The sequence below is a fragment of the Cherax quadricarinatus genome, chromosome 41, assembly GCF_038502225.1.
Source record: "Cherax quadricarinatus isolate ZL_2023a chromosome 41, ASM3850222v1, whole genome shotgun sequence".
Taxonomy (NCBI): Eukaryota; Metazoa; Arthropoda; class Malacostraca; order Decapoda; family Parastacidae; genus Cherax; species Cherax quadricarinatus.
In genome coordinates this window covers 4,886,816-4,909,905 of record NC_091332.1, presented here as the reverse complement: position 1 = coordinate 4,909,905, position 23,090 = coordinate 4,886,816, and the positions used below count along the sequence as shown (strand labels likewise).

The 23,090-nt window shown below is 42.4% G+C and overlaps 1 protein-coding gene across 2 annotated transcripts in view; it reads right to left on the bottom strand.

Annotated features, from left to right (window-relative positions):
* LOC128695877 (cell adhesion molecule 3) overlaps nucleotides 1-23,090 on the bottom strand; it is a 471,170-nt gene that overhangs the window by 13,012 nt on the left and 435,068 nt on the right. For both annotated transcript variants that reach the window (XR_011393031.1, XM_070092912.1), the window contains exons 4-5: nucleotides 3,603-3,738; nucleotides 1,995-2,128 (exon numbers count right to left, since the gene is read on the bottom strand). Coding sequence is in view for 1 of the 2 variants with exons in the window: in XM_070092912.1 (XP_069949013.1) it covers nucleotides 1,995-2,128; nucleotides 3,603-3,738 (270 nt within the window). In the remaining variant the exon portion in view is untranslated. The remainder of the gene's footprint in view (nucleotides 1-1,994; nucleotides 2,129-3,602; nucleotides 3,739-23,090) is intronic.

The window sequence follows — 23,090 nt, the reverse complement described above, 5'->3', positions numbered from 1 at the left end:
CCTCTCTCCTCTCTCTCTCTGTCTCTCTCTCTCTCTCTCTCTCTCTCTCTCTCTCTCTCTCTCTCTCTCTCTCTCTCTCTCTCTCTCTCTCTCTCTTTCTCTCTCTCTCTCTCCTTCCATCATCACTAATCTGTATCATCAGTTGCCATCCAGAACCATTAGCCACCATTTATCATCCATCGTCAGTCCTTGCACACTTTCTAACTTACTAGTACCAAGGCTCCTCATGTTTCATGTCATCCACATGTCTTTCCTTCTACCTTTTATTTTTTTTTATTTAATCCATATATACTTAAAGATTTTTTTTTAATATTTCGTTTCGTTTTATTTAATTTCTTGAGAAATGTTCAGCGAGTGGTAACATTTCGATGTAGGTATTTTATTAAGAAGACGTTTCGCCCACCAGGGACTTTATTGCTTATGAGAGTAATAAAATGCTAGAAACTGTGACTCACGAAATAGTAATGACACGATTGCAAACAAACCATACCAAGGGCGGGGTTAGAACACGCGATCAGAGAGTCTCAAAACTCCAAACCGTCGCGTTAGCCACTGGACCAGCTAGCCACAATAAGATTCATCCAACTAGGTATATTTCTACACCATAGGAAGGTTAGCATAGGCAAACTGAGTATTGACTGTGATGAACATAGTTGTCTACATGTAATACGAATGATATTCATCCAGTTAGGTACCGTGTCTCTCTGACGATCAGCGGGAGGCTCAAGCCTTCATCACTCGTGGCGCTGACTCACGGGTTTAGAGCCACGCGGGCTTAGGGTTTCTCCGATTCCTTAGCCTTCAATGCTTCAGAATTTAGAGCAAGCCTGAATAGCCTCTCTTCCACGTTGGGGGCAAAACGTCGCGTAATCAGCGTTTCTCAGTCAGTTTTATGTTCCCAAGAAGGAAATACCATATTTAAAGATTAATTTTGAGGAAAAAATTGGATATATATATTTTCTGATATTCTTCTTAATTGAAAAATAAAAGTCAAAATATAGTATCCCAAGGTCTGCTTGTGAGGGGTATCCCTGGTCCCTTCCTCCCAACCTGTCTCCCCACTCTTCCCTACCTCACCAAAGTCTGCTTGTGAGGGGTATCCCTGGTCCCTTCCTCCCAACCTGTCTCCTCACTCTTCCCTACCTCACCAAGGTCTGCTTGTGAGGGGTATCCCTGGTCCCTTCCTCCCAACCTGTCTCCCCACTCTTCCCTACCTCACCAAGGGTATCCCTGGTCCCTTCCTCCCAACCTGTCTCCTCACTCTTCCCTACCTCACCAAAGTCTGCTTGTGAGGGGTATCCCTGGTCCCTTCCTCCCAACCTGTCTCCTCACTCTTCCCTACCTCACCAAAGTCTGCTTTGTGGTCCCTTCCTCCCAACCTGTCTCCCCACTCTTCCCTACCTCACCAAGGTCTGCTTGTGAGGGGTATCCCTGGTCCCTTCCTACCAACCTGTCTCCCCACTCTTCCCTACCTCACCAAGGTCTGCTTGTGAAGGTATTCCAGCTAAGGTAACTCCAGTACACTACATTCAGTATACATAAGAACATAAGAAAAAAGGAACGCTGCAGCAGGCCTGCTGACCCATGCGAGGCAGGTCCAGGTCGTGCCGAATAAGTAAACTAGCGATTTTGGCTAAAGTAGCAACGCACTTCTTGCCGAATAGGGCAAGTGAAAATTTGTGTATGCAATAATTTCGCAAAAATTATTCTGAATCTAACGAAAAAAAATATATTTCATTTATTTGTTTATTACTAAATTATTGTAAACTTATCTAAAATATATTTAGTTGGATTAATCTAAATTAAATTGAGCTTGTTATAATATATATGTGCTTGCCCTATTCGTCAAGAAGAGCATTGCTATTTAAGCCAAAATAGCAACCCTTACTTATTCGGCACGACATATATATATATGTCGTGCTCAATAGGTAAAACTGGTCAATTAGCAAGAACTCTTTTAAAATTAAGGCTTTTGATGTTAGGGTATGACTCACCACTTCACCATTGATGTACCAGGTGAGTGTGGCTGCTGGCTTAGACGGTGCAGAAGTGCAGTTGATGCGAACTACATCCCCCGGGTGGTACCTCTCCTGCGCACCGCGCACCACCGGCTTCTCCTGTGGAATGTCTGAGGGAGGAGACACAGAGTGAGAGCAGGGATTATCTTTCTTTATTATTATTAATGAAAAAGAGTGTGTCAGCAGTGTACTGTTATCCTGCTGGGAATTATAGTCGTGCAGTGTAGGAAATGTAACTACAGTGTAACTACAATGTAACTACAGTGTAACTACAATGTAACTACAGTGTAACTACAGTGTAACTACAATGTAACTACAGTGTAACTACAATGTAACTACAGTGTGAGCAATGTAAGTACATTGTAAACAATGTAATTACACTGTAAACTATATAAATATATACTGAATTTATTACCATTGGTATAACTATTATATAAAGTATCGAAGTGCCAGAGAGAGAGAGGAGAAAAGAGAGGAAGAGTTCAGTATACGGGAAGAGAGCAAAGAGAAATGAGGATGTGGGGAGAGAGCAAAGAGATAAGGATAAGGATGAGAAAGGAAAAGAAAGATGAAGATAAGGAGACATACAAATAAGAAATAAATTATATTTCATGACTAATAATATGGTGCAGCGAGAGAGAGAGAGAGAGAGAGAGAGAGAGAGAGAGAGAGAGAGAGAGAGAGAGAGAGAGAGAGAGAGAGAGAATGGAGAAACAATTTGCTTCTGAAAATAAGAAATGAAAAATGAGAAAATATAGAATGAAAGCCAGGAAATGCCGACTGGAGAGCGTAAAAAAAAGTGGGGTTGAGAGGAAGATGCGGCCAAGGGTGGAGGAAGAGGGAAAAGATGAATAGGCAAGAGATAGACAGACAGACAGAGATAGTAGAAGGAAAAAAATGAGACGAACGGAGAAATATGCAATAAATAGCAGGGGTCAGAGGAAACCGTGATGATGAGAAGGAAACAGAGAGAGAGAGAGAGAGAGAGAGAGAGAGAGAGAGAGAGAGAGAGAGAGAAATGAGAAAGAGGATATGGTTGAACATAGAAGGCAAAGAGAAAGATTTATGTAAATGAAGGAGAAGGAAGAGAAGCAAGCATAAATAAGAGATAATAAAGAGGGGGAAGGCGAGAAACTCGACAAAAACTAGACTTGAACGAGAATGATTAAAGGAGAAGAGGTAATAATGAAAAAAGCGAAGGAAATGAAGATCTCCGAGTATTAGAAGTAAATAAGGGAACCACAAATCGGAGAGAGAAAGATCGAAGGAAGTCAGCCAAGAAGACAAAAGAAGATCAAGAAACACGATGAAGAAGATGAAAGATGAGGACGAAAGACGAAAAAAGACGATGATGAAGACAAAAGATAAACAAGAAAGGCGAAAGAGGTAAAAAAAGGTGAGGAAGACAAAAGATGACTACGAAAGACAAAAAGAAAGAAAGATGTGCACGAAAGACGAAAAAAGACGAAAGATGCGCACGAAACGAAAACAGATTAACAGAAGGCGAGAGATGAAAATAAAAGAGGAACCTAAGAAGACTACGACGACGAAGAAGAAGGAGAAGGAAAAAGAGGGAGAACTTACCGACAACGGTGAGAATGGCGTGTTCCACCAGTGTGTTGAAGGCCGGGGCCTCGGCCAACACCTCACACTTGTACCTGCCGGAGGTGGCCAGTGTCGCCGTCTGTAGCACCACCACCTGTCCTGTGCTCGCCTCCATCTGTAAACAACACCCAATACAACCTCAGTTCAACCAGTCTGTAATTTGTAAGTGCTATAACTGAGTTCCCAAGTTCTTACTTCCGTCACACCTGTCAGAAGTATCTTGGACAACGTGAAGTGTTGTGTAGAGCTTGACCAGAGTGGAACTTTATCAAGCGTAGAGCTTTATCAAGAAAAGAGCTTTAATAAGCTTTATCATGGGGAAGCACTCGATCCGTAAGGGTAATACAGCGACTTGGTAATGGGAGGTAATCAAGTTTGATCTCTTGGCCCAAGAGCTCTTCATCAGCATCAAGGCACGTCCCTCGAAGGACTGTTAGGTTCAAAGAAAGAATGTCAGCTGTACTTGTGTTGTTAAGAATTACATATATATATGTATATATATATATATATATATATATATATATATATATATATATATATATATATATATATATATATATATATATATATATATATTTATATATATATATATATATATATATATATATATATATATATACATATATATATATATATATATACATATATATATATATATATATATATATATATATATATATATATATATATATATATATATATATATATATATATATATATACACTATATACACCAATCCACCACCTTTCTTCCCACTTCCTTTCTTTTTACACTCAGAGAAGAGCAGATTGAGTGGCCACAGAGTGTAGTGGTGATGGAGCTGGTAATAACCCAGGGTGCGCCTCTTCCCAGGGTGGCGTTTTCATGCTTAATGATTCTCACCTGTTGCTCAAGGCTCATCAGCACTCTCACTCCCCTCCCTAGGTGGAGAGGAAGGGGAGGTAAGGAGATGAGAAATGGAGGGAGGGATACTCCGAGAGGGAGTAAGACGGGGAAGCAGATGAGAGAGGGAGACAGAGGGAGAAAGGCAATGAGAGGAAGGGAGACAGGGAAGGAAGGAGATTCTAAGGGAGAATGAATATGAAGGTAGGCAGTAAAGAAATAATCACACAGTAGTACCTTCCTAAATACAATGAACACTAGCAGCATGAGCTTTCATGAATACAATAATCACACTGCCACCAGCAGCTCTGAGCTCATCGTTGCATGGTATCTTCTGAACCATTCTGAAACTTGCCAAACTTTAGCCTAACTGTTGACTCACGAAAGAAGTTTGGAATATTTCAAGAATAAATTTCACAAATGTGTTTATTTTAGGCAGCCCCATGCACTTATGAGTGAATTTGGTCATTATGAAGACCTGGGCTAACAGAGTTATTTAACAGTTTCTCGGTCTGTACATAGGTGACTTGTGTGACCTGGACCACTGTGACCTCGACCACTGTGACCTCTAAACAGTGTGATCTGGACTACTGTGACATTTAAACCCTAAGTTCTGACAACTATAGTATTTAGTGATAATATTAGACTAAACTGTAGTCTTGCTTTATTGGACAATATATATATATATATATATATATATATATATATATATATATATATATATATATATATATATATATATATATATATATATATATATATATATATATATATATATATATATATATATATATATATAAAATCTACACACAAGTTCATGGTCCACTTATTTTTCCTGTTTGGTTACTGTGTTGTGACCTCGTTCAGCGTCAATCGTGGTCTTCATAAGTAGAGCCATCTCCACCGTGACCCTCTACGGCTTCTAGTCGGGCCACCGTAGTCACAATTTGGATTCACTGAGGTAACATTTCGAGAGGGCCACAGCGGCCACCGTTCGGGCCACAGCGGCCACCGTTCGGGCCACAGTGGTAACATTTCGGGTCCACCGTGGCCACCAGGGAAAGAGGTTGTCTCTGTGGTTTAGCAGCAGCAGCCACAGCCCTCTGCACTACAGCAACAGGTTGCTCCTTGCTTACATTACCTTTGTACACACACCGAAACAGACATTTCCAATTACAAGTACAAATTGAGAAAGGATGAGAAGTGCTTTGTAGTCGCCTAAGTAATAGTAATACCCGTGTGATCCTCTCTATGAGCCAGCCTTCATGAATATATATGACGATACAGCTGTAAGGGCCGGCTCCCGGATGGGAGGCAGAGTTGAGGAGGGTGGAGTGGGATGGAATTGGGTGGAGTGGGGAAGGGCAGAGCCAGGAGGAGCTCTGAGCAGCCTGAGCAGGTCTGTTCGGAATTCACTTTTGATTTATATCCACTGTGTGACTTGTTTTGAGTGCTCGAAACGTTGTGTAAATTAAACTGATTTGATCTCTCTCATTCACAGACAGATAATAGTAATAATAATAGTAATAATAATAATAATAATAATAATAATAATAATAATAATAATAATAATAATAATAATACTAGTAATAATAATAATAATCTTTATTTCTACAAGTACGTGATACAAATTATATAGACCATAGCTGGCATGAATAACATACTATATAGAATATCAGAATGCAGAACATTTCGGGAAACTGAGGCTAATTTTGTCCCCCAGAATGCGACCCACACCAGTCGGCTAACACCTATTTACTGCTAGGTGAACATGGACAGCAGGTGTCTTAAGGAAACATGCCCATTGTTTCCACCAGTACCGGGGATCTAACAACGGACCTAAGTGTGCGAGCTGAGTACGCTACCAGCCGAGATACGGGGCACCATGATGGATAAGATGAAATTAAGACACATGTGCAACATCTGGGAATCTTTATTGTAGACGTTTCGCCATCCAGTGGCTTTATCAATACAAATTTGTATTGATAAAGCCACTGGATGGCGAAACGTCTACAATAAAGATACCCAGATGATGCACATGTATCTTAATTTCATTGAAATATAAACACATATGCAGTATAATGTGATCCTTTATTAACTACGTTTCGCCCACACAGTGAGCTTTTTCAAGTCACAAACAGATCTGTTTATGACTTGAAAAAGCCCACTGTGTGGGCGAAACGTAGTCAATAAAGGATCACATTATACTGCATATGTGTTTATATTTCCATTGTGTCGGTATTTTATACCATTTATTTCCATCTTAATTTCATCTTGTCGGTATTATATACCATTCTTGCACATGATGGATAATTATAATGATCTAGCACAATAACATCTCGTGCCACTTTCCACACCTGCACATCATGTTAATCAATGTCACATTTTTTATAGCAATATAAGTAGACGAAGTAATATTAATTCAAAAATATTTAAAGAGCAGAGTCAGTGGAAAAAATGGCAACTTTCTTCTAATTCTTTTAATTTAACTAGTTTTTTCCCTCATGACTAGTCAATGGTCCAGATGGGACCGAAACGTCGTCGTAAGCTTTCTCCTATGTGCTGGTTATTTGTGTATTGCTAAAGCTATATTTATCTCGGTGATGCATCACGTTAGAAAAAAAGGCAGTAATTAGGTACAATATATTCACAAGAAACTCATGGAAAATACGACACGGGCCGAGGCATCGTGTGGCGACCTACTTAATCAACCGACTTAGATGTATAATACCACACCAGAAATTAAGCAACTTGAACATCACGTCCATGTATACAAGAATACTTACCACACAAGCCTTTGAACTCTTACAACGCAAAGTGATAGACCTGACTCGTCCATGCCTGCCAAGAATTTTCCTAACGTTGAGCTGTGTCGTGTACGACTATTTCTCTTTTGAAAGTTCACTTTTCAGGCGGAAATATAGCACGGTACTGGGGAATACATTTACCATAATACTTACTGTTAAGATAAGATAAGATAAGATAAGATAAGATTTCGTTCGGATTTTTAACCCCGGAGGGTTAGCCACCCAGGATAACCCAAGAAAGTAAGTGCGTCATCGAGGACTCTCTAACTTATTTCCATTGTGGTCCTTAATCTTGTCCCCCAGGATGCAACCCACACCAGTCGACTAACACCCAGGTACCTATTTGCTGCTAGGTGAACAGGACAGTAGGTGTAAGGAAACGTGTCGAAATGTTTCTACCCGCCGGGAATCGAACCCCGGCCCTCCGTGTGTGAAGCGAGAGCTTTAGCCACCAGGCCACCGGGCCATACTGTTATTTATGGAACACCTTCAAGCAGAGAGATATATCGACATCAATAAAAAAAAATCACTTAACTCCATTACTGACGTCTTGATAATCACACCCAGATGTATGGAAATCAAGAAACTACACGAAAACCTCCTCCAGGTAGAGCTATGAAGCACAATCACACTGAAGAAGGAACTCAGGTCAACTCCCATTTACAGGTGTTGCCTTGGCGAAAGCCATGAAGACACTGGCTTACTACACAGTTACTACCTCACAGTGCAAAGACGATCTCATGTGCATGAGATAGTAACTGAATTCTTTCTAAAGAGCCATCAGGACTCATAGCACTTCCAGAAGAATATTCATTCATAAGAGTGTTTCCGGATTTACACTGTCCAGCACACGTTATCAGTTACTGAAATAAAGCACTCTTGCTGTCTAATACTACTAAGTGAACACCGACATATACTTAGTGCTCTTAAGCACCAGCGTTGATCCAAGCTTTTCTCTCGCTTATGCCCAGAGGAAGTTTAAAGTCACTACTACTGCTACTACTACCACTACTGCTACTATTACTACTGCTGCTGCTTCCACCACTACGACCACTACAACTATTACTTCTACCAATATCGTCGCTATCAAAGTTCTCTACAAGAATAGACGAAATCAAACTACACAGTCCAACACGGGAGTTTACCTTATGCCATGTAGTGGCTACAATGGAGTTTACAATCTTAGATACTTGGATTAATATAAAAATAAATATCACCTACAGGAATATTGCAGACCGAGCAGAATATACCCAACACTTGTCTTGTGTGCTACCACGAGTTGTGATAACCAAGGGGAAATCATTATAAATAAAGTATATATCTAACGTATGCATTTTTAGGCATACACTACTAAAATTATCATTCTCATTTTGACACACAGAAACACACACACACACACACACACATACACACACACACACACACACACACACACACACACACACACACACACACACACACAGGTGGATCTACGCAGGACGTACATCGAGCTGGATACTCCAGGACGTCACATCGACCTGGACAATCTACACTGCTACAGCTGCAATACAAGTACTGTATCACCTATGAGTGGTTGTTTGGGTGTGGGGTCCAGGTTCCAATTTAACCGCCAAGCTGAATGTGAATGGTCTAACTCTCATAGCACGATAAAGAATAGGCACTCAAGTATTCAATAAGGTTTAGCAAATGGTAATCCATTGAACAAGGCGATTAAGTCACTATAAGCAGGTGATATAGGCAACACTGCAAGGGAGTCAGGTCACATAGGTTGTGGACACAAGGACAACTGAGAATCTACATTACACTCCAAGCACAAGCCACCTACTTTTCAGACACATAATAATCCCACACATAATTCGACACATAATTACACACACACACACACACACACACACACACACACACACACACACACCCATATACACCCCCCACACACACACACACACACACATACACACACCCACATACACACACACACACACACACACACACACACACACACACACACACACACACACACACACACACACACACACACACACGCACACACACACTGTAAGTGCGGTAAATCCCAGGAGGTTGGTCAGGTCACAAGAAGGTGTGGGCAGCCAAGGACCACTGAGACTTACCTTAAAGCACAAGCCACCTACCTTTCAGTACATAATAAACCCACACATAATTCCACACACAATTACACACAAAATTACACTCACACACACACACACACACACACACACACACACACACACACACACACACACACACACACACACACACACACACACACACACACACACACACACACATATCCAGACACACACACACTCCCCCCTCACCACCGACATCTCACTACTTCCCCTGATCCATCACCTCCCTCGATCACCCTCCCCTCCCCCATTCACCCCAAACCCTCCCCACCCCTCCCCACTCAGCTCCCAAATAGCCACAGTTCCTCCACTACTTCCCCCCCCCCCACACTCTGACACACACACTACTAACCTAACATACAGAACTACATAGGTTTCCCACTCTGAGGCAATCAGGATAAAACAAAAATGGGTTGCCAGAGAGCAACAAGAAAAACCAAGGGACAGGAGGAGGAAAATGCAAAGGAAGATTGGGCAGCAGAGCTCATAAAAAGGGATCATGAATGGGAAAAGAAACTAGAAGAACTTAGCATGAGAATGGAAGAGAGGATAGATATGGAAAGCAGGAAGTGGGAGGTGCATGTCAAAACAGCAGAAGCTAGGATACAGAGTTTAGAAGAGGAACTGAAAAATCTGAAACAGCATAAAGAACTAAAGAACATTTTGGGATTGACATCAGAGACTGCTACCTCAGCCACAAATAAGGGGACTGTAGGGAAAGAAGGGGCACAACTGCATGGAGATGCTCTATCAGAGGAGACTGTAGCAAATGAAAGAGCTAAGCTTTATGTGGAGGCCCTAACAGACAACAACAGAGCCCAAGGAAAGCCGAGAAGGGAAAATGACAGGCCACTGAGCCCAAGTACATTAGCCAGTGAAACTGATGAAAGGAAAGCTGCAGTGGAGGAAACCAAATTAAATGAGGGGATACACAGGGATATGCAGTGGGAGAATGAAAGGGTGAGGTCAGTCTTTGTGTATGGGCTCCAGGAAGTCGAAGGGGAAACATATGAAGCAAGAAAACAAGGGGAAAAAAAAGCAATTGAAAGCATCATGAAAGCAATAGGAGAAGACGATATGACCCAGCTGGAAAATTTTCGGAGAATAGGGGGGTTTGTAAAAAAAAGAACCCGGCCAGTGAGAGTGACCTTCAAGGCAGAAGCAACTCGGACCAGGATACTGCAGGAGAAAGCACGATTAAGGGACATGACGGCATACAGGAGGGTGTATCTCGACCGCGACAGAACACAAGAAGAAAGGAAGAAACTGAGAGAGATGGTACAAAGGCGAAAGGAGGAAAGAGAGGGGATGGAGAAGACAGACAGGAGATCCCAGACCCAGGAAGAAGATCTAATACAGCCTCCCTCACAACTTTCTATAGAAGCCTCCCAACCAGGTCAACCCCAGTGCAACCAAACACTCTAAATCAAAACACCCATGCCACATCCAATGCCCCCACCCACTACATTACAAACTTCACCCCCACAGCAACAACCCATAGTTCCTTACCAGGTCTCCCACTTCCCCAACCCCAATATACTTCCCAGACTACAGTCTTAGAAAAGAAGTTGAAGGTGTGGTATACAAATGCAGATGGAATAACAAACAAGTATGAGGAGTGGCACGAAAGAATCAAAGAGACATCCCCAGACATAATAGCACTCACAGAAACAAAACTCACCAGAATAATAACAGATTCAATCTTTCCATCCGGATATCAAATCTTCAGGAAAGACAGAGGGAGGAGAGGGGGAGGAGGAGTTGCACTGCTCATTAAAAACCAGTGGGGTTTTGAGAAAATGGAAGGAATGGATGGCATGGGCGAAAGGGACTACTTAGTAGGAACAATCCAGTCTGAGGGACATAAGGTGATAATTGCAGTAATGTACAACCCACCACAGAACTGCAGGAGGCCAAGAGAAGAATACGATGAGAGCAACAGAGCAATGATCAACACACTAGCCGAGGTGGCCAGGAGAGCACACATGGGGGGAGCAAAGTTACTAGTTATGGGTGATTTCAATCACAAGGAGATTGACTGGGAAAACCTGGAGCCCCATGGGGGTCCCGAAACATGGAGAGCCAAGATGATGGATGTGGTACTGGAGAACCTCATGCATCAACATGTTAGAGACACTACCAGAGAGAGAGGAGAGGATGAACCAGCAAGGTTGGACCTTGTATTCACCATGAGTAGTTCGGACATCGAGGGTATCATGTATGAAAGGCCCCTGGGAGCTAGTGATCATGTGGTTCTGTGCTTCGACTACATAGTTGAGCTCCAAGTGGAGAGAGTAGCAGGAATAGGCTGGGAAAAACCAAACTACAAAAGGGGGAACTACTCAGGCATGAGGAACTTCCTTCAAGACATTCAGTGGGAGAGGGAACTGACAGGAAAACCAGTACAAGAAATGATGGACTATGTAGCAACAAAATGCAAGGAGGCAGAGGAGAGGTTTGTTCCCAAGGGAAACAGAAATAATGGGAAGAACAGAACGAGTCCTTGGTTCACCCAAAGGTGTAGGGAGGCAAAAACTAGGTGTAATAGAGAATGGAAAAGGTACAGAAGACAGAGAACTCAGGAAAATAAAGAAATCAGCCGAAGAGCCAGAAACGAATATGCACAGATAAGAAGGGAGGCTCAGAGACAATATGAAAATGACATAGCATCAAAAGTAAAGACTGACCCGAAGCTGTTGTACAGCCACATCAGGAGGAAAACAACAGTCAAGGACCAGGTAATCAGACTGAGGAAGGGTGATGGGGAATTCACAAGAAACGACCGAGAGGTATGTCAGGAGCTCAACACAAGATTTAAAGAGGTATTTACAGTGGAAACCAGTAGGACTCCAAGAAATCAGAACAGGGGGGCACACCAGCAAGTGCTGGATGAGGTACATATAACCAAGGAGGAGGTGAAGAAGCTGCTATGCGAACTTGACACCTCAAAGGCGGTGGGACCAGACAACATCTCTCCATGGGTCCTTAAAGAGGGAGCAGAGATATTGTGTGAGCCATTAACAAAGATCTTCAACACATCATTTGAAACTGGGCAACTCCCTGAGGTATGGAAAATGGCAAATGTAGTCCCAATTTTTAAAAAGGGAGACAGACATGAGGCACTAAACTACAGACCTGTATCTCTAACGTGTATAGTATGCAAGGTCATGGAGAAGATCATCAGGAGGAGAGTGGTGGGGCACCTGGAAAGAAACAAGTGTATAATTGACAACCAGCACGGTTTCAGGGAAGGAAAATCCTGTGTCACAAACCTACTAGAGTTTTATGACAAGGTGACAGAAGTAAGACAAGAGAGAGAGGGGTGGATCGACTGCGTATTTTTGGACTGCAAGAAGGCTTTCGACACAGTTCCTCACAAGAGGTTACTGCAAAAGCTAGAGGACCAGGCACACATAACAGGAAAGGCACTGCAATGGATCAGAGAATATCTGACAGGGAGGAAACAACGAGTCATGGTACGCGACGAGGTGTCAGAGTGGGCGCCTGTGACAAGCGGGGTTCCACAGGGGTCAGTCCTAGGACCTGTGCTGTTCTTGGTATACGTGAACGACATAACGGAAGGGATAGACTCAGAAGTGTCCTTGTTTGCAGACGATGTGAAGTTAATGAGAAGAATCGAATCGGACGAGGATCAGGCAGGACTACAAAGAGATCTGGACAGGCTACAAGCCTGGTCCAGCAACTGGCTCCTAGAATTTAACCCTGCCAAATGCAAAGTCATGAAGATTGGGGAAGGGCAAAGAAGACCGCAGACACAATATAGTTTAGATGGCCAAAGACTGCAAACCTCACTAAAGGAAAAAGATCTGGGGGTGAGTATAACACCGAGCATATCTCCTGAGGCGCACATCAATCAGATAACTGCTGCAGCATACGGGCGCCTGGCAAACCTACGGATAGCGTTCCGATACCTCAGTAAGGATTCGTTTAAGACTCTGTACACCATCTACGTCAGGCCCATACTGGAGTATGCAGCACCAGTTTGGAATCCACACCTAGTCAAGCACGTCAAGAAATTAGAGAAAGTGCAAAGGTTTGCAACAAGACTAGTCCCAGAGCTACGGGGATTGTCCTATGAAGAAAGGTTGAGGGAAATCGGCCTGACGACACTGGAGGCCAGGAGGGTCAGGGGAGACATGATAACGACATATAAAATACTGCGCGGAATAGACGAGGTGGACAAAGACGGGATGTTCCAGAGATGGGACACAGACACAAGAGGTCACAATTGGAAGTTGAAGACTCAGATGAATCAAAGGGATGTTAGGAAGTATTTCTTCAGTCATAGAGTAGTCAGGCCATGGAATAGCCTAGAAAGTGATGTGGTGGAGGCAGGAACCATACATAGTTTTAAGGCGAGGTATGATAGAGCTCATGGGGCAGGGAGAGAGAGGACCTAGTAGCAATCAGCGAAGAGGCGGGGCCAGGAGCTGTGACTCGACCCCTGCAACCACAAATAGGTGAGTACAAATAGGTGAGTACACACACACACACACACACACACACACATATATATATATATATATATATATATATATATATATATATTTCTCTCAAAGCTTTACCTCTTCATTATACGAAACGATGTGGGCGATTGCTTTATACGATTTAGGATTACAGGAATATGCTTTCATTGGTAGTATTATTGAGCTCTCTGCGACAAGCAGATGTATAAAAGAGCTCAGAGGCGAGCATGCATATCCCAGGCCTCGAACACTGCAGGAATCTGAATTCAATCTGATGTGGCCAGCCAAGTTGGGCAAAGTAAACAAGGCGAGGCTTTAATCCTTCAACTTGGGGAGACGGAAGCTTTCCTAGGGAGAATGCACGAGTAAGGTGGTGGGCTGGGTACGACCTCCACGCCTCCGTGCCAGCCAGCCATGCACGAGCAACGTACTCCTATACAGAACGATGACACGCCCATTAAGATCAAATAAAAACTGATTTATATCCATCAATATTATCAATAAAAAAAACATGTAAATAAAACTGAATGTTCACTGAAGCTTAAATGAGAGGAAATTAATAAGAAATGTTAGAGAAATCATAATAATTCAAATTTAGATATTAAGAGAAAGAGATTAATTTTGGTGTTTAACGCAGCAAAGAGGAGTTACGAAATTCATGAGAAATTCTTGCTGGTCAACTCTCTGAGGGGTCGTCAGACTGTTATGGTCGTGAGACTTTGAAAGAGGTCTTCTTACATTAATTACACAATACCTGCTCACCCTATATATATATATATATATATATATATATATATATATATATATATATATATATATATATATATATATATATATATATATACCACAGGGAGACCCAGAAGATCCGAAAATATGAAGACCTTCCCCCTTGCTATAACTTCATTCCAATAGGGTCGGAGACCCTTGGAGCATGGGGCAAGTGTGCTCTAAAGTTCCTCAGAGCTGGATGAAAAGCTCATCATAGAAACCAAGGACCACAGGGCGACCAGCTTCCTCTTTCAGAGACTCAGTGTTGCGATCCAGAGAGGAAATGCCTGCAGCATTCTGGGCACGAGGCCCACCGCCGGGGAGCTGGACGAAGTATTCGAGATGTAGCTCTGAGTTACCTATGTTGTTTTACTTTCTGTTGTATTTTTGTGAATGTTTGGCCAATGTAGTTTGTCTTTAAATAAAACATACTTGATATATATATATATATATATATATATATATATATATATATATATATATATATATATATATATATATATATGGTATATGTGGTATATGTGGAGTCAAAAAACGTTATCTATGGAGGCAAAGAAGGGAATGTATGAAAGTACAGTAGTACCAACACTTTTATATGGATGTGAAGCTTGGGTGGTAAATGCAGCAGCGAGGAGACGGTTGGAGGCAGTGGAGATGTCCTGTCTAAGGGCAATGTGTGGTGTAAATATTATGCAGAAAATTCGGAGTGTGGAAATTAGGAGAAGGTGTGGAGTTAATAAAAGCGTTAGTCAGAGGGCAGAAGAGGGGTTGTTGAGGTGGTTTGGTCATTTAGAGAGAATGGATCAAAGTAGAATGACATGGAGGGGTAGGGGTCGTCCTCGAAAGGGTTGGAAAGAGGGGGTAAAGGAGGTTTTGTGGGCGAGGGGCTTGGACTTCCAGCAAGCGTGCGTGAGCGTGTTAGATAGGAGCGAATGGAGACGAATGATACTTGGGACCTGACGATCTGTTGGAGTGTGAGCAGGGTAATATTTAGTGAAGGGATTCAGGGAAACCGGTTATTTTCTTATAGTCGGACTTGAGTCCTGGAAATGGGAAGTACAATGCCTGCACTTTAAAGGAGGGGTTTGGGATATTGGCAGTTTGGAGGGATATGTTGTGTATCTTTATACGTATATGCTTCTAAACTGTTGTATTCTGAGCACCTCTGCAAAAACAGTGATAATGTGTGAGTGTGGTGAAAGTGTTGAATGATGATGAAAGTATTTTCTTTTTGGGGATTTTCTTTATTTTTTGGGTCACCCTGCCTCGGTGGGAGACGACCAACTTGTTGAAAAAAAAAAGAATATATATATATATATATATATATATATATATATATATATATATATATATATATATATATATATATATAAATATAGGGAGGTACCACCTCTAGAACTGTCCTAGGGACCCTCATCCTCAGAGAAAAGAATATATATATATATATATATATATATATATATATATATATATATATATATATATATATATATATATATATATATATATATATATGATGTATGTGTGTGTATACATACGTTTAAAGGTTTCAACAGTGAAGATACCAGGTGGTGCACACGTGTCTCAATCACTAACTTGTCTGTATTTTATGTCATTTCCAACGTGAACTGAACATGTTAGTGAGGATTTGTAATTCTGTCGACGACATCGTTCGTGAGGCATTGTAGTGCTGGTGATTTTTATATTAGTAACGTCATTCCACCGAGATGGATAAAAATATTTACTGCGTCCTCCGCGCAAAAAAAAAAAAAAAATACGAAGCAGCCACCGGGAGAGAACTGATCATCTCTTAGACGTCACCGAAAATGAATTTCAGATTTTTAATATTAGTTTCCCGACCTTGTTAATGGTAGGACCATTAGTGGGAATTTCTCTCTATCTCTTTCTCTCTCTTTCTCTCTTATACATTTATGCATACATACACACACACACACACACACGCACACACACACACACACACACACACACACATATATATATATATATATATATATATATATATATATATATATATATATATATATATATATATATATATATATATATATTGCCGCTCATGCGGCAAGGGCCTACATCAGGGACCTACCAGAAGACAAGGCCATAGTCAAACTTGATTTTAGAAATGCCTTTAATATGGTGAGGAGAGATGCTGTTTTGCCAGCTGTTCGGGTTCGGTTCCCCAGTCTCTTTCCCTTCATTTCAGCCGGCTACAGCAAACCCTCAATTCTTTTGTTTGGAGAACATGAAATTCAATCATCAGAGGGTGTTCAGCAGGGTGACCCACTTGCTCCACTTCTCTTCTGCTTGGCAGTAAGAGAACTAACTTCCAGCCTTCGCAGTGAGCTCAATATCTGGTACCTGGATGACGGCACTCTGGCAGGTACTGAAGAGTCCCTCGTGGGGGACCTACAACTGGTGAAAACACAGGGAGAAGGCTTGGGACTCATCCTCAATCCCTCTAAGTGTGAAATCATCACAGCGAACCAGGAAATAATCAATGCTGTTCGAAGAATCCTCCCGGAAATCTCAACTACAACTCCGTCCAACAGTACCCTCTTGGGGGCACCGCTGGGTCACCAGGCCATCGATACTGTCCTCAGGGACAAATTGAATGACCTTATGAGAATGGAGGAGAGAATAAGCGATCTTGATGCCCATGATGCTCTGTATCTCCTCACAAGGTGCCTTACTATGCCAAGACTCACTTACTTCTTGAGGTGTGCACCCTCTTTTGACAACCCAACACTTGATGAATATGATGCACACCTGAGATCAACTTTTAAGAAGGCACTGAACCTGTCACTAGAGGATGAGCAATGGGATCAGGCAACCCTCCCAGTGCGACTGGGAGGTATAGGGGTGCGTAAAGCAACGCATGTTGCTTTACCTGCTTTTCTGTCTTCGTGTTTGGCTTCCAGTGCATTAGTCAAGAAGATAGTGCCCGAACGCTTGAAGAGACTTGGTAGGAGCTCAAGACCCCAGGTTTACTGAAGCAGCAATTCGGTGGGACACCCTTACAGACTCCTCCAGTAGACCAGCTCCTCCCAAACAGCACAAACAGTCCCACTGGGACAAACCGATCATGGAAAAAATCGCCAACACAATGCTCTCCAATGCTTCAGGAAAGAACAAAGCTCGTCTCCTGGCAGTGAAGGCACCACACTCAGGAGATTTCCTGTTAGCTGTTCCCAATTCCTCCCTGGGCACCCGTCTCGACCCACAGGCCATTCGGATTGGTGTTGCTCTTCGCCTAGCCGCCCCCATCCTCACCGAACATAGGTGTATTTGCGGCAGGGCGACAGCTGATCAATTCGGACTCCATGGTCTCGTGTGCCACACAGCAGAAGGGAAGTATGCCAGACATGAGGAGATCAGTGACATAATAAAGAGAAGCCTCGCCACAGCCCGTTGCCCAGCTCAACGGGAACCCCAAGTACAGAGGTCTGATGGAAGTCAAAAGCGTCCTGATGGAGCCACTATGCTACCCTGGAAGGATGGAAAGCAGATTGCCTGGGACTACACCTGTGCTGCCACATTGGCAGACACCTACTTGCCATACTCTGTAGTGGAAGGGGGTGGAGCTGCCAGCCACAGGGAGACCCAGAAGATCCGAAAATATGAAGACCTTCCCCCTTGCTATAACTTCATTCCAATAGGGTCGGAGACCCTTGGAGCATGGGGCAAGTGTGCTCAAAAGTTCCTCAAAGAGCTGGGTGAAAAGCTCATCATAGAAACCAAGGACCACAGGGCGACCAGCTTCCTCTTTCAGAGACTCAGTGTTGCGATCCAGAGAGGAAATGCCTGCAGCATTCTGGGCACGCGGCCCACCGCAGGGGAGCTGGACGAAGTATTCGAGATGTAGCTCTGAGTTACCTATGTTGTTTTACTTTGTATCATATTTTTGTGAATGTTTTGTCAATGTATTTTGTCTTTAAATAAAATATATATACATAATATAGGGGGTGGTAGGAGAAAATTCTCAAACAGCTTCAGGGAGAATCTTAAGTTTTCCCTGAAGCAAGTTTATTCTTTTCTCTGAGGATGAGGGTCCCTATAACAGTTCTAGAGGTGGTACCTCCCTATATTTATATATATATATATATATATATATATATATATATATATATATATATATATATATATATATATATATATATATATATATATATATATACAAACAAAAATACGTTCATACATACATACATACAAATTCATACATACATGCATGCATGCGTACATTCATAAATACGTACATGCATTCATAAATATATACATACAAATACATACATACATGCTTAATATATATATATATATATATATATATATATATATATATATATATATATATATATATATAATATATATATATATATATATATATATATATATATATATATATATAATATATATATATATATATATATATATACATACATATATATGCATGTACATACATACGTGCATATATGCACATCTTTTTGACTATTTACTTCTCGCAGATTTATTATTCTGGTGAAAAATAGAGTATTGAATGTTTGCGTTAATTAGTCACATGCAATAAAAACTAATTACTCTTGAATAATTAAGTATCCTCTTTGGGGGTACGTAATTTTTTCCCTCTCTAAGTATCCCTTGTATTTCGTTCATCCAGTCGTCGTCAAATTTTTAGACACTGGTGATTTACGCCGAGTCCCCAACTGGACAAGACCCGGACCGGGAGAGTACCGGCGAACCTCAACCAGTCCAGACTCTGGTGTATGTTAACTATCGTAAGATTCATGCAAGTATTACCAGGCGCCCTATAACCAAAGCTGTCGAACTCCTTCCAAGATTACTGAAATTGCTTCGATAACTTTCAAAAGCCTCTGCCACTTGGCTTCTTACGTTTATATAAGATGCTTCCTAATTTGTAGACAGCAGACAGCAAAACTGAAGTGTATAGGCGCACATGTGACAGCGAAACTGAGGTGTGTAAGGCGCACATGTGACAGCGAAACTAAGGTGTGTAAGGCGCACATGTGACAGCGAAACTAAGGTGTGTAAGGCGCACATGTGACAGAGAAACTGAAGTGTGTAAGGCGCACATGTGACAGTTTATTGTGTACAAAAGTGTACAAACTTTTATTTCCGTCAAATCACGTTGAGTCTACCTCTTTTAATTTGTTTTGTTCAATATTTAATGGGTGACGCGTCTTACGGACAGGACAGTACACATTAACTGGAGTTTGTGTGCGGGTAAATGCGTTAATATTCAAAAATAGTAAAAAAAAAAAATTGGAATTATTGGTCACAGTAACTTTGTAAATGGTCGAAGATAGACCGAAACGTCGTCGTGAGCTCCTCTCTCCGATGCGCCTTCTGATCGGAAACAAATTTTCAGCCCTGGTGTGTTTTCCAGAACACAAGAGTTCGCGTTGTTACTGAGCCTCATCTGTTCGAAACTGCCAGTGATTGATTTCCACTCAGTTACTGAGGAATGACAATTCTGATCAGCTTGAAATTCACGCTTACTCTTAAGACTGTGCATGGAGTCTGCCTCCACTACTTCCTTGTCAAGGTCATTACACTTCCTGAGACTGAAGAAATGGATCTTTGTGGTTCATCTGTGTCTTTCACTTCCTGCTCTGCCCCAGAGTACCTGTTTTCCGCCTCTCAAGTATCCTATCCACGTCTGCCCTATCAATTCCTCTTGAGTATTTTGTATGTTATCATCATGTCTTCTCCTGCTTCTTCTATCCTCCAGTGTCGTTAGGTTCAGTTCGGTCAACCTCTCCTCATAGTTCATGCCCCTTATTTCAGAAACAAGACTTGTTGCATACCTCTGCACTTTTTCCAGTTTTTTACAATGCTTTTTAAAGAGTGGGCTCCATGTTGGTGCTGCATACTCCAAGATGGGCCTGACATGTGTTGCGTAAAGGAATAACTGTACATATACTCACCTATTTGTGGTTGCAGGGGACGATTCACAGGTACTGGCCCCACCTCTTTGGTGATAGCAACTAGATCCACTCTTTTCCTGCTCCTAGAGCTTTATCATGTGTGTGTGTGTGGGTGTGTGTGTACTCACCTAGTTGTACTCACCTAGTTGAGGTTGCGGGGGTCGAGTCCGAGCTCCTGGCCCCGAATCTTCACTGATCGCTACTAGGTCACTCTCCCTGAACCGTGAGCTTTATCATACCTCTGCTTAAAGCTATGTATGGATCCTGCCTCCACTACATCGCTTCCCAAACTGTTCCACTTACTGACTACTCTGTGGCTGAAGAAATACTTCCTAACATCCCTGTGATTCATCTGTGTCTTCAACTTCCAACTGTGTCCCCTTGTTACTGTGTCCAATCTCTGGAACATCCTGTCTTTGCCCACCTTGTCAATTCCTCTCAGTATTTTGTATGTCGTTATCATGTCCCCCCTTTCTCTCCTGTCCTCCAGTGTCGTCAGGTTGATTTCCCTTAACCTCTCCTCGTAGGACATACCTCTTAGCTCTGGGACTAGTCTTGTTGCAAACTTTTGCACTTTCTCTAGTTTCTTTACGTGCTTGGCTAGGTGTGGGTTCCAAACTGGTGCCGCATACTCCAATATGGGCCTAACGTACACGGTGTATAGGGTCCTGAACGATTCCTTATTAAGATGTCGGAATGCTGTTCTGAGGTTTGCTAGGCGCCCATATGCTGCAGCAGTTATTTGGTTGATGTGCGCTTCAGGAGATGTGCCTGGTGTTATACTCACCCCAAGATCTTTTTCCTTGAGTGAGGTTTGTAGTCTCTGGCCCCCTAGACTGTACTCCGTCTGCGGTCTTCTTTGCCCTTCCCCAATCTTCATGACTTTGCACTTGGTGGGATTGAACTCCAGGAGCCAATTGCTGGACCAGGTCTGCAGCCTGTCCAGATCCCTTTGTAGTTCTGCCTGGTCTTCGATCGAGTGAATTCTTCTCATCAACTTCACGTCATCTGCAAACAGGGACACCTCAGAGTCTATTCCTTCCGTCATGTCGTTCATAAATACCAGAAACAGCACTGGTCCTAGGACTGACCCCTGTGGGACCCCGCTGGTCACAGGTGCCCACTCTGACACCTCGCCACGTACCATGACTCGCTGCTGTCTTCCTGACAAGTATTCCCTGATCCATTGTAGTGCCTTCCCTGTTATCCCTGCTTGGTCCTCCAGTTTTTGCACCAATCTCTTGTGTGGAACTGTGTCAAACGCCTTCTTGCAGTCTAAGAATATGCAATCCACCCACCCCTCTCTCTCTTGTTTTACTGCTGTGACCATGTCATAGAACTCCAGTAGGTTTGTGACACAGGATTTCCCGTCCCTGAAACCATGTTGGCTGATGTTGATGAGATCATTTCTTTCTAGGTGTTCCACCACTCTTCGCCTGATAATCTTCTCCATGATTTTGCATACTATACATGTCATTGACACTGGTCTGTAGTTTAATGCTTCATGTTTGTCTCCTTTTTTAAAGATTGGGACTACATTTGCTGTCTTCCATGCCTCAGGCAATCTCCCTGTTTCGATAGATGTATTGAATATTGTTGTTAGGGGTACACATAGCGCCTCTGCTCCCTCTCTCAATACCCATGGGGAGATGTTATCTGGCCCCATTGCCTTTGAGGTATCTAGCTCACTCAGAAGCCTCTTCACTTCTTCCTCGGTTGTGTGCACTGTGTCCAGCACTTGGTTGTGTGCCCCACCTCTCCGTCTTTCTGGAGCCCCTTCTGTCTCCTCTGTGAACACTTCTTTGAATCTCTTGTTGAGTTCCTCACATACTTCACGGTCATTTCTTGTTGTCTCTCCTCCTTCCTTCCTTAGCCTGATTACCTGGTCCTTGACTGTTGTTTTCCTCCTGATGTGGCTGTACAACAGTTTCGGGTCAGATTTGGCTTTCCCTGCTATGTCATTTTCATATTGTCTTTGGGCCTCCCTTCTTATCTGTGCATATTCGTTTCTGGCTCTACGACTGCTCTCCTTATTCTCCTGGGTCCTTTGCCTTCTATATTTCTTCCATTCCCTAGCACACTTGGTTTTTGCCTCCCTGCACCTTTGGGTAAACCATGGGCTCATCCTGGCTTTTTCATTATTCCTGTTACCCTTGGGTACAAACCTCTCCTCAGCCTACTTGCATTTTGTTGCTACATATTCCATCATCTCATTAACTGGCTTCTCTGCCAGTTCTCTGTCCCACTGAACCCCATTTAGGAAGTTCCTCATTCCTGTGTAGTCCCCTTTCTTGTAGTTTGGCTTTATTTGTCCTGGCCTTCCTGCTTCTCCCTCCACTTGTAGCTCTACTGTGTATTCGAAGCTTAAAACCACATGGTCACTGGCCCCAAGGGGTCTTTCATATGTGATGTCCTC